The sequence below is a fragment of the Zootermopsis nevadensis genome, unplaced genomic scaffold, assembly GCF_977971745.1.
Source record: "Zootermopsis nevadensis isolate Lab colony 2312 unplaced genomic scaffold, Znev_1.0 Znev_ptg000016l, whole genome shotgun sequence".
NCBI lineage: Eukaryota > Metazoa > Arthropoda > Insecta > Blattodea > Termopsidae > Zootermopsis > Zootermopsis nevadensis.
Window position 1 is genome coordinate 13,261,406 of NW_028259148.1, and position 13,046 is coordinate 13,274,451.

The 13,046-nt window shown below is 36.8% G+C and overlaps 1 protein-coding gene and 1 long non-coding RNA gene across 3 annotated transcripts; one reads left to right on the forward strand and one right to left on the reverse strand.

Moving 5' to 3' along the window:
• The first annotated feature begins 280 nt into the window (after positions 1-280).
• Positions 281-12,217, forward strand: Nse4 (SMC5-SMC6 complex kleisin component Non-SMC element 1). Its single transcript, XM_087349716.1, has 7 exons — positions 281-422; positions 1,986-2,066; positions 3,720-3,850; positions 4,721-4,933; positions 7,374-7,578; positions 9,640-9,749; positions 10,629-12,217. Exons 1-7 carry the CDS (start codon positions 317-319, stop codon positions 10,707-10,709), a joined length of 927 nt encoding a protein of 308 aa, XP_087205842.1. The 5' UTR covers positions 281-316; the 3' UTR covers positions 10,710-12,217.
• On the reverse strand, positions 1,022-7,400 carry LOC147873784 (uncharacterized). 2 transcript variants are annotated; one of them, XR_015535341.1, is made up of 2 exons: positions 7,264-7,400; positions 1,022-2,000 (listed from the first exon to the last, which is right to left on the reverse strand). It is a non-coding gene; the product is annotated as an uncharacterized LOC147873784 (long non-coding RNA). The 2 variants fall into 2 exon arrangements; XR_015535342.1 differs by having other exon boundaries at positions 1,022-2,546.
• Positions 12,218-13,046: the final 829 nt, after the last annotated feature.

Consider the following 13,046-nt stretch of genomic DNA (forward strand, 5'->3'; position numbering starts at 1 on the left):
GGCCATTTGAATTCCATTCTAGAAGTTTGAAATTGTTGGTATTCTACATGTCACAGTCTAACTAGACACGAGTTGTTTGTTGTCGTTATTATGTAACTTTGTAGTAGGTATATTATTCAGAATGCATTTAAGAATCCATGAAAACGGGTGAGGTAAATATGTATTACATATAGGGAAATTCATATCTTCTGCACCAGCAGGCACAAATGACTACCAGGACAAGTATTTTGTACCTTTATGTTGGCAATATGTGCTGTCTGGCGGCAATAGTCGTTAAAACTATATGTTGATAGATTGTGATAAACAGTGAGTAAAAATGAGTGATGCACAGGAAGGTTGTAGTAGTCAGCACTCTTCGCGTGGACGTATTTCAGATGTAACAGAAGATTATCGAAACCTGCTTTATGAAGCAATGTTATTGAGTAAGTAGAATAGAATAGAATTTATTTACATTCCATAGATCTTTCATAGGCATAAGCCAATGATGTAGAACAGGTCATAGCACAAATACATTACTTGTTTCTAGCACAAATATAAATACATAGTTATAATTGCTATTTACAGATTTTTTGAACTACAGTATTACAGCAAAATAATTATGATGAGAAACCATCACCATTATTGCTTACATGTGTTTATAAATTCTTTTACTGAGTAGAGGGAGTGAGATAGGAGATACTCTTTTAACGCTGGCTTAAACATTTTTATATCATGGTTTCTTTCGATAGTTGGTGGAAGATTATGGAATAATTTAATTCCAGTATAGTAAACTCATTTTTGATATTTACAGATGTTAGAATTTGGCACATGAAGGTTGTATCTGTATCTTGTTCTTATATTGTGGATATCTGTGTGTGTGACAGACAGTTTTTTGACGTGAACTCGTAACGGTATAAGCCTGTTTGGTGTCTGCAATTTGTACTAATTCATGCTTTCAGGAGGCTTATAATTATTCCGCTCATGTATTATGGTAGTCGGGAATGCCATTTTGTGTTTGGCCACAGGGAAGAGACATGAGGAATAGAGTAGCTAATAGGCCTTTCTTTTGCAGCTTTTAATTGTGAACGCATCCAACATGTGTGATTTTAAATAGATACATAAACATGTATCTATAATATACATTAATTTTGAACTGTCACATTGCACAGAGAAATTCATCTTTGTCATTAGAGTTCTGTTTTTAATGGTTGGTAACTGGAGTCTGATTTTCAGTTAGAGTGTTCACTTCTTTTACAAAATTTATTTGTAGTAAAAGATTAACTGTATAAGTGATGTACAATGTTCAAATGAAAACTAAAATTGTGTTAGGATTAGTTGTACTTTAATTAATTAATGAATGTAAATGGGATGGGTGGTTAATTGACCCTTGGACAATGACCACTTCTTGAAGCATTGTGCATCCCTGTCCTCTTCAATCTCTAGCAGCCCAGTGTCTCCCATGAAGTGTTGTATCATATATAGCAGGATCTCATAGTTGTTTTCTCAGCTTCCATATGTTGGCTGTACTGTCAGGTCCCTGAGATGGTATGCCAGAAGTGCTGGCTCCCTGTTGAGGTGGAAGCTCTGTGGTAGCTCTTTTATTGGTGGTCATAATCATATTTGAAAGTCTGTGTTGAAAATAGTTTGTTAGATAATAAATGTTCTCTCTCCTGACACATGTTTTACTTGAATGATTCTTATTATGAGTATTTTAATAAAATTGTTATGTCCCTTATCATAACAGAAATCATAATGAATATTTAGTTCTTTCATTTTAGTGGTAGACTACCTTTTTACCTATAAGATTTATGGTGCCTGAATGTGTTTATTTTCATGGAAATATCTGTAACGTATGTATGTCTGCTTTATACTCGGTTGTGCTGTGTTTCAGATGTGCTCACAACTGGAGACATGATGACATGAAAAAAACATGAACTTACTTACTTTAGTGGTGGTACAAAAACTTAGTTTTTATGTACAGTTTTTCTTTTCTTTTCCTTTTACAGAAGACGAGGGTAAACCTGGAAGAGAGAGTGTTCAACACAGTTCTGTGTTAATGTTAAAAGCGAATACCTTAATAAGAGATGGTAGGTGCAGTATTCTTCTCTTGCTTGATTTAGCTTAAAGTCAGGATGTACGAGGCTCGTCCACAAAGTAAGTTTCCCTGGGGCCGTTTACAGAAACAAAACACAATTTCATGGAAATATTTATTGCAACAGATACAGCAAGTGTCCAGCTATTTTTCAACATATTCGCCACCGGAATTGAGACATTTGTCATACCGTGGGACCAACTTTTGAATACCTGTGTCGTAGAAGTCTGCCGCCTGGGATTGGAACCACTGTGTGACAACCATCTCCGCCTCTCTGTCATTCTCAAAACGCTGATGCTGACCGGACAGGAATTTCTTGAGGTGTAGGAAAAGATGGAAATCACTGGGAGCGAGGTCCGGGCTGTAGGGTGAATGATTAAACACCTCCCAGCTGAACTCCTGCAGGAGACTCGCTGTCCGTCGAGCCGTGTGCGGCCTAGCGTTATCACTGACCGCACTTCACAGTTGGCGGGAGCTGGAATAAGAACCTCCATCTTCAACAGCTGCAACGATGCTACTGTGAGAACGCGGGAAGTGCCGTTAGTGCATGAGCCATGCTACGTCATTGCTCTATCACGTACGCACAGTCGCTTCGCGCAATATAAGGTTTGCTAGCTGTGGGACGAGTGGGAAACTTACTTTGTGGACGCGCCTCGTACTATAAGGAGTATTTTTTAATAATTTATTTGCCCTGAGAATTTATTTATGTTTGTTTATGGCTCTAAATTTTGTTATAATGGTGCGTTATCTTTGTGAGGACATTCAGAGGCATGTTATGCTTGTCTTCAGATAAAAACATATGAGAGGCTGAAGAGGAAATGCCTGTTGGGCAAGGCACGTTAGATTTTCTTGTTCCGTATTGTTAGGCACAGAGGCAGAAGAGGTGGTGCTTGGTCCCTATGTTGACTTCAGACCTTCTTACTAAGCACTGAACACACAAGAATGACAAACTACTGGGAAGTTAGATGTAAAAAAGTATACTACAAATGATGGTAGGTTAGACAGGTTGACCAATAGAGTAAGCTAAAAAGCAGAGTTATTTTCTAGGAAAACAAAATGAAACCAAAAATATCGGAGTCAATTCACTAAGTTCCATTCTGAGATAGTACCGTGAGTTTTACTTTATTTACATTCCCCATGTCCCAGATTATAAGAGAATCAAGGAACTACCAACAAGTAAACTGAAAATCCAAACTTAATAAGAAGGGATGGAACAGGGCTAAAGAGTGTGGCAGTATTGTTTGTTATGTCTCAATCATGACTTCAGTAACGTGTTTGATTGCTAATTTAACTGCTGGATATTATCAACCAGTCAAAATGGTTTATTTTGTAATTATTAAATGTCACTTATGTGTTTTTAAATTTTGTATACTTTTCTGTGAGGTGGTTGATTTAAAAAAAATACAATGGAAATTAATTTCTGATTTTTGACATTGTACATGTAGCGAGTTAGCTTTATAACAATATATTTGTATTTAATGAACATCGATACCATTTGAGAAATATGTGTCTTTCATTGTTGTACACCGTTCTACTTGTCTCACAAATCTTTGAAACTGCTCTTATGTCTTTTCTACATACCTGAATGTAGGCATGTGTACATGTCAATTTTTTTAAAAATATTTTGTGGTTATGATTAATATTTCAGTTCAGAATCCTGAAGATGCATTAATTGATGCAAAAGTTGTGAATGCCAGCTCCACTGTTTTGAAGCGAAGTGCTCAAGCCTTAGATACAAATCTGCTTTCTTTTACAAGAGAGGAGTATTATAAAAATACAGTAAGTTTATGGGTGTTTCTATCCTACTCTTCTTATTTTATATTGAAATATATTAATATCTTAACTCATGTCTGTGTGTTTGAACTCCACCTAATAACTGAGCCAGTGGATACATATTCACGAACTTCGGCTGTTAGAAATTGTCACGCCTTTGTATTTCTAATTTTCTACCATCATTAATACCACCCCTTTCAAAATCCAGTCATGGCATCCATGTGCAGAGATGGTTAACATCTGCAAATATATAACGGTTCTGGTCCATTGAAGCCAAGATATCATTTTGGGTACTGAGGTGATGATCATAGTGTTGCTAACGATTACTTTATGGTACCAGGCAGCACTTTGTCATATTCGTGCCTAGTCCCGGACTGGGCCTGTGCAATTCATCTATCCATCCCATTCATCGACTTTCATTAAGAATTTGCTGTTCATGAGTGGTGTCATTATAGTCACCATCAGCACATTTTGAATAAAATGGGAAACAAATATATAATTAGTTCTTGTAAACACTTTTGTAATTAAGTGTGGTAAAGTAAAGTAAGTAAAGTTTGTCCCACTATACGCCATGTAGGCGTTTGGGGTGAGTGGAGGTATAGCTCCTCTCTTCCTTGACCTCGGCACTAGATGGGGGTGAGTGGTCAGCATCACGCCCCGGCCGGCTTTACCCCCGGGAAAGGACCCCGGTACCCATTGTAGAGGAGGCTGGGTGGGCCCCAGAGCCGGTCTGGACGCAGAGGCTAGAGGAAAAATCCTCTGCCCCCGTCGGGGATCGAACCCCGGTCGTCCAGCCCGTAGCTAGTCACTATACTGACTGAGCTATCCCGGCTCATAATTAAATATGGTAATTGAATTCAATTCTTATATTTTCAGTTATCTTATCTACAGGAAGAGTCCTCTGTAGTCAGGCAAGGCAAGTTAAACTTCCAGAAATTAGCCTCTGAAGCTGCAGAATGTTTTAGTCGCACACCATCTGCCTCGTATATATTAGGCGCTTTCCAAGTTGGTGAAGTAGCGTGTGCCAAGAAGAAGGAACGGAAACAAAGGGCCAAGCAGGAAATAGAAAGAAAAAGTCAGCCAGAAAATGTAAGTAATATAATGAATAAATTAAAAGACAAGGTAAGGGAACTAAGTATAAGTCTGATAAAACGTGGCCTGAGAAAGGAAATAATTATTAGCACAGTAAAAGTCTGATATGACGAGTTTCACCCATAATAAGAAGGAACGCTTTGTTAAATTGAAAGTTTGTAAGAAAAACTTAAAAATTTGGGATTTCTGGATCTGTGCTTATATGAACTTCTATCATCATTTTTTAATGTACAACTCACCACAAAAAAAATTTGTATGTCTAATATTTAATCACTCTGTATGTTTTTTCCTCCTTGGTATATTTTGTGATGCTTCAACTGCATAGTTTCCAATAACAGGATTATTATAAATGATGAATTTCCATTTAAACACTAATGTGTGGTCTGTCAGCCCATTTTTTTTGGGTATTTAAATTTTTAACGAGATTTTATGGTTAAATTACTATGTTAGAATGGGCAGGGCCCTTTTCATTCTACAATTGTGTTAAGAGGAGGAGGAGGAGGAAAGGGTTAAGATGCTGTTTAGTGTTTGCCAGGAAGGAATGTGAAAAACTACAAAAATCTTAGGATATCCTATGTCTGGATTAATATTTAAACATGGGACGTACCACATACGATGATGATCATGATGGTGTGTCAACTTGCCAGAACATGTGAGTGAATGTGTGTATCAAGTACAGTAAAACCCCTCAAGTTGGACACCCCTATATCCTGGACACCCCTTTATATTGGACACTTTTAATTGTAACCGGCAAATATCCTATAATTTTACATGTCCACAATACCCTATATCTTGGACAGCCTTTATATTGGACACCTTTAATTGGAACTGGCGAATATTCTGTAATTTTATATGTCCACAATACTCTATATCTTGGACACCCCTTTATCCTGGAACTTGGTCACCCCTTTTGTTGTAAGTTGGACAGGTTCATGCACTTCGCTTTGATGCTTTTCAGGGAAACTTTTTCGGTTACATATTTTGTTATTTTGAATTTCTGACTGATGAATGCCTCCTCTCTGGAGGATTATCTTATGGACATTGAACCCATCATTGGAATGCATTGCAGAAGACACAGTTTCAACTCCGTCAGTACTGTGCTTGCATTTCAGTTCAGACTGCGTTAAGAGAAATGGAATTTTTCTTTTTGCGATGGGGAAGCGAAAATTGGTGGAATTAACTTTAGAAAATGCTATTGAGGCTGGGGTGTAATGTGCAATGCATGGGAGCGGGCTTCAAAAGATTATTATTGATACTATTGTCATTAATTCTTAATTGTAGTAAGCCTAGAGTAGTTAGTGTATGTAAGTAAGCAGATTATTTTGTCATTAGACCACAGTCTGAATTTTCTCCTTCCCTCTATCTTGGACACTTCTGTAAGTTGGACAAATTTTTGTGGAACCCCAAGTGTCCAAATTAGAGAGGTTTTACTGTATGTCCTACACAAATTACAGAAGGTGAGGCAGTACTCCATCTTATATCTCTACATTCCGCATTACTTCCATTTATTTATCTTACTTGACAAATCCTGTTTCCGAAAGGAATCATTTCAGTGCTATATACACTAGTATACCTCTTTTTACCTTTAAAATCATCTTCAGTCTTATGTTTTATACCCTTAGACTTTTCAGTTATTTGAGTATGTTTACATTCTGAATTGGCTTAATGAGATATCTAAAATTGTTTACCCATATTCTAAATTTCCTTTGTATTAGCTACTCCATGCTTATTGTCTACATTTATTTAAGCTGCCTGTGTTATTTCTCCCGGTTACTGTATACCAGTAGTCCCCAACGCGGTGCCCGCTTTGTTACGGAAAGAGGTTATACTGAATAATGAAGGTCGTTCAACCATGAACATTATAAAATCAAAGCGCAGTTCTAGACTTAACTGACGCCCATCTTGACAATTGTTTGCGAGCGACATCATCATCCTACACTCCCAAATTTGAAAAACTGGCCGATGAAATGCAGCGCCAAACATCACACGAACTTCCCACTTGAGTAATAATAATAATTGTACTTATAAAACTACGTATTTTTGATTGCACGGTTTCTTGTATCATTAAACGTCGTGTTGTTTTGCGTATTATTTGGTGTCCATATCTTATTTGTCCAGAGAAAAGAAAATTTGGCTTTGTTAATTGGTTCGTGCCCGCCACAATCTCATAAACTCTCAAATGTGCCCGTAGGCACAAAAAGGTTGGGGACCACTGCTGTATACTTTCAACCTGATTTTAAAAGACTTCCCATTTTTGTCAGAACATGTATAATGCTGTTTTTCTTAGTTATTGTGGACATGTTTTTGTATGAGAAGTTTTTATTCACCTGAAAAACTTCAGCTGGAGACTGTGTGAAAACATTGATTATTTGCTGTAGTTATTAGTATTTACAAACAGTAATAATCGTATTGGATTACACTGGCTGTCTAATTTCAGGTGACATGTAACAAAGAAGAAGATGACATTGAAGATTCTGTACATTATATTATGAATGTTTTGACTGCCGCATACCGACAAAACAAGAACAAACCGATCTGCTTCTTTAAGCTCGTTATCAACCCAGACTCTTTTGGTGCCACAGTAGAAAACATATTCCATGTTTCTTTCCTTGTAAGAGATGGATATGTTAATTTATCATGGGGTATGTGTATTTATAGTGTATAACAGGTTGCTACCTATGTTGGGATGACATACTCAAAGATGTGAAGACGGTGAAGTTCACATTTAAGAATTGCCGCAATGACAGTGAATTTAAACACTATACTGACGCAATTTGACACTTAGGTAATTGGACTATGGCCATACAAATTTACCCCTAATTCTTTTAAGAGGAGCTTTAATGTATACTAGACACACGTCCGGGGGCTTCCCCGGTTTCTCCGTGGCATCCCAACAATTACTCCATTCACACACAGAAGAAGGCAATGGCAAACCACTTCTGGATCATCTGCCAAGAACGTATATGAACAGGTCCCAGTCCGAGAAAAGGATGGAAGGATCCTGTTCATATGGACCTGTCGTCAGACAGAACACTAAATAATAATAAGATGAGGTGGTCTAGCGGTTAGAACGCTGGCCTTGTAATCCTGGGGTCTCGGGTTCGATTCCCGGCGGTGCCCGAATTTATAACTTGTGTTGGGCAAGGCCGTGGTCTAGGCAACACAGAGTTTTCCTCCGTGGCATCCCAACAATTACTCCATTCACACACAGAAGAAGGCAATGGCAAACCACTTCTGGATCATCTGCCAAGAACGTATATGAACAGGTCCCAGTCCGAGAAAAGGATCGAAGGATCCTGTTCATATGGACCTGTCGTCATACAGAACACTAAATAAATAAATAAATAGACACACGTACAGTGTGTGTTCTTCAGCAAAAATATTTTGAAAGTGTTTGCATTTAGACTGGCGTGGAAGAAGTATGAATCTTGGAAATTTAACACCTGGCATACTTACTCTGCAACAGCCATATGAAAAAAAAAGTTTTCACTGTGCCAGCTTTCTCTCTGATTTGGTATGCAGCAGATGTGAAATCTTTTATTTTGTCCAAGACTTGTTCTGGGTTTTAAAGTGTTCTCACATTCTAGAATTTTCAACTTTGTTGGAAGTTACACCTTTCATATGTGTTGTCAGTTGAAGATAACAAGTAATAATTTTGTTTATTCTGAATAATGAAGGAATTATGGATATTTGAAATTGTTGAGGTAAGAATTTTTAAATGTGGGAAGCTAACAGTGAGCAGAGAGCAGAAAATGTGGCACACCTTTGGCTACGCCACTGAGCAGACATTTTATGTTAGTGCAAGAATTACCTTTGATGATAAAAGCGCATATGGCATGAAGAATGTCATTATACGCTAAAGATGTCACTTTTCTTTGTTATTGAAGATAATTTCAATGTATATCAAATCTAAAACTTCTTGACGATGGTGAAGAGTCAATTGAATAAAAATTTTCGTGGATATTATCCATCGTCTAGTAAATATAAAACGTAAAAACGACGTTTCGGAGATGGGACTCTATGTCCGTCTTCAGGTTCCTACACAGTTTTATCCACTAGATAGAGCTAATCTGCACATATAGCAGAATAAGTTGTTGGATCATTTGCATAATTTTTTAACTTTTTTATTTCATAAGGAATGATATCGTGTGCGTGCATGTTGTAACTTTTGATCTGTTTGTGTATGCCTTCTGTAACTTTGAATCAATTAATGAATTTTCATGAAACTTCATATATCATCCCTTTGAAAGCGACGTCACCTTCACATGCTCCTTAGTTATACCAGTTATAGATGAAATCAACGTTTAAGCAGTGTCAGTTTCTGAGATTGGATTACCATATAATTGAGGGCCAAGAAATTTTATGTGTTATTGCGTCTTTGAAAATTATACAGTTTTAGTTAGGGGCCTTCTTTATGTGGGTTTATGCGTAAACTAACAACATGGTGGCGACGTAAAATCTATGTTTTAACTTTCTGAAACATTTTGGATTGAAGTATGAAATTTATATTGGTGATACGTTATAAACATGTTGATACAGAACACTAATAATAAAGAATTGAATTGAAATTATTTACTTTTTGCGTTAATGTTAGGAATTTGAGGTATGTCTGACAACTAAAGATTAAAGGAATTACTAAAGAATGCTCTGGGTTGAAATCACACTGTTCTTGGCTTCACTGTTGTGTTTGTCTTTTTTTGAAGATGAAAACAGATTTCCAGTCATTGCACCTGTTCCAAGAAATGCCATAGAAACGAAATATGAACAACAGAAACGACAGATGATTCTTGGGATTGACATGAAAAAGTGGGAAGTATGTGTTCAGTCAGTAATTCCTTATTTCTTAACACTCAGTTATGTAAGAATGGCACAGTTTGTGTTCTTAAACTAATTAAAGGTGAATATGTTGTGTTGAGAAAATACTAATTTATATGATAGAATTTTTAACTTTCAGTGGATAGAGAATTTTTATTGTTAATAGTGTATTGCATGTAGCAAGAGAAGTATATGTTCATGAAATATCGTACACGTGTTTATTTAAAAAAAATATAGTTATTGTATTCTAAAATGTACACAGTATAAAATATTTTTATGAATATGTAATGAAAACTACAGTAAACAGTAAAGGTTAATTGAAAGCAATGTTTAATGATGCTATATGCTATCTATTATTTAGATTAACATTTTGGTTAATTTTAAATTCAAAATTTGAGTAACTGTAATTGTAAACATTCAGTAAATAATTGATTTGTGGTTCTGATAGCAGTGAAAATGTCAATTTTGGCTTTTGTAGTTGTGACACTTTATAATCACGTAGGTGGTTACTGGTGTTTCGCAGAATGTTGGTATCCACCTACAAGACTAAATGGCATTGCAATCCAGAAGTCCGCAAGCACTTCATAGTTTATTTCTATAGCTTTTCCAAATGTATGGAAAATGGTTGACGTTGAGCAAACTGATTCATGATCTGTGTTTATATATGTTAGCGTATTTCTTCCAGCTCATTGCAACTTTTGAAATGCACTGAATTTTATACTATTTTATGGCAGTGTCTTAAAAGCTTCCAAAGATCACGTCAAGCCAACTGTGTATGTACTGCAGAACATTATTTTAAATAACTAAAATGTAAGTTAGTAAGGTGTGTTACCATAAATATTTACATCAAGATTTTATTTGTTTAATATCTTTTCAGGAACTGAAGAAAGCATTTGAAATTAGAGAGGCAATGATAAAGCCAAGAAGCATTGATGCTACACAAGAATCAAGTAATTGACATCTGCATACGTGACTGTCTCCACGCACACCCATTCAAGTTCCATTTTTGTTTACAAACTGAAGGTAGATAAACTGAGAGGGGTATGGAGAGGTAGTTACATGTTTTGATGTAACTTAACCATAGTTCATAAGAATTGCTGGAGGTGTCCTTCCCTGCCTGCTGTCAGGCATACCTCACATTGAACAGGTTCTGGAATACTTTCTGAAGTTTAACCTCGGTAATTGAAGCACCGCTTCAACATGGAACACCATATACAGCTAGAGGACACTTCTATCCTCTCTTCAAAAACTGGCTACATGGATCGGTTAATCAGGGAAGCCATCGAGATCGAACTACATCCTGATAACTTTAACAGGGAAGATGGACTTCACCTGAGCCGGTCCTGGAAGCCTCTTATTCACACACTTTGAGGACTCCGAGAGCGAGCAAGAGTGCGCCGCCAGAACCAACCAGACCACTAACTCGGCCCCTTTTCAGGGCCCTGATCCATACAACCAAACTCACCTTTCTCTCTCTACTTTCTCTCCCACTCTCGCCCACGTGCTACCATTGGTCCACTCCCATACCTGCTCCCGTTGGCTCGGGGCAGGCTACACCTTTCACTTCCCGGCCTATAAATCCAGCTCCTCACACCCTATTGGCATATTCATCGCCCTGATGACGGAGGCAGTATGACCTCTGAAACGTTGGTTAACATCGACCAGACTACACAGCGCAATAACCCAGAAGACGGATATCTTCATACTCACCGCTGTGAGAACCTCAAGTCTTACAATTGAAGCAATTACGTGTGTCATTTCATTTTGGAGAACTTCAGCTGTGTGAGGGTTATTCTTATACGTGTTTCTGTTCATGTTCTCTCATAGATTAAAGTCACAGTAGCTAAGATTAGGGTGTTAAATCCTTTGCTGATTACTGTTGTGTTGAACCATGGAATCAATCATATGTGCTATGGCATTATCTTGGTGGGAATACCCATATTTCCTTTCTTCTGCAGAAAGAATTGATTCATTCATTGTTCATGTACTGATTAAAGTTTACGTTTTAGTGAAAATATATCAGGTCACTGATCTGCCGCATGCAGCACACCAAACTTCTGTTTTTTTTTTCACTTTCTGAGTAGCGTGGGGATTTTCATTGCTCCGTACTCTTAAATTCTGTGTATTGAAATAGCCACCAACTTAAAACTATGCTTCGTCACTTGTGATCAACATTATATACATTTTATTGTAATCAGGTGGGCAGAATTGAATTAGTCTTATGCCTGTAAATGCATACTGCAGTGAAATATGTTTCTTGTGTTAGACTCCTTAGCAGTTTGTGATGGCTAATCTCTGATAATGTTTGTATGTCAAACTTTTTCTTCAGTTAGCACACTCGTGGACTCTCTATTTCTCACAAACAGGACCCATGGTCCACCACTTTTGTGTAAGCTTAGAGACGCAGTTTTGTGGGAACTTGTGGTATTTGGAACTTACAAAATAAATCTTTGAATGCACTTTCTACACATTCTTTGTCTAATGAACGCTCAATGTTGAATTGTCACTAAATGTGCCTACTCATTATCAATAACTCATTATAACAGCGATAAAGGCATACCACTGGCAAAATAATTTTTTCTTTCTTGGTGTTGGAAAGTTCCCTGCTCAGCTTAACATAATGCAGTAAGAAATGCCTTTAGTTTTTCAGCAGATGAAATAGACACAATATAATTATTTATGACAAATTACATTTTGGAAGAACAATATTCATTCATACAGACAATGCTTACTCAACTATGTTGTTGAAAATTGTAGCGCAGCTGCAATAGCTTTTTCTGCCAGGAACTGGGATGTATTCATTTCTTGTAATCAGTGAAAAGTTTATGTGGCATAATTCTTAAATTTATTTTCAGTCCATCATCACAAGAGAGCATTGTATTATCAAAGGATTATGAATCCAGTTGTTAGTTTACATGCCTGGAAAGTATTTTCTGAATTAGAGAAGCAGTTATGTTAGCTTTTGTACACTCATCCAAACAGTCTTCTACCAAAAGCTCATGCAGGGCATTGAAATGTTCAAATTTATTATTTTGCAGACATCCAAACTGAACCTTCTATATTATAGGCTTAAGTTCATTGAGAATTGTTGTCGTGAGGCCTTTAAAAGGTACGTGCATAATTGATCTTAAAAATTTGTCAGTGGAACCATGGTTCCGGATAATTTGACGTAAATATGTCATATCTGCTTTACATTTGAGATAAGTTTGATTAAGACATTGATTATGCTTAAGATGGGTCTGTGGTAGATGAATGTAATGTAAAGTAATGTAATATAATGTAAGGTAAGGTAATA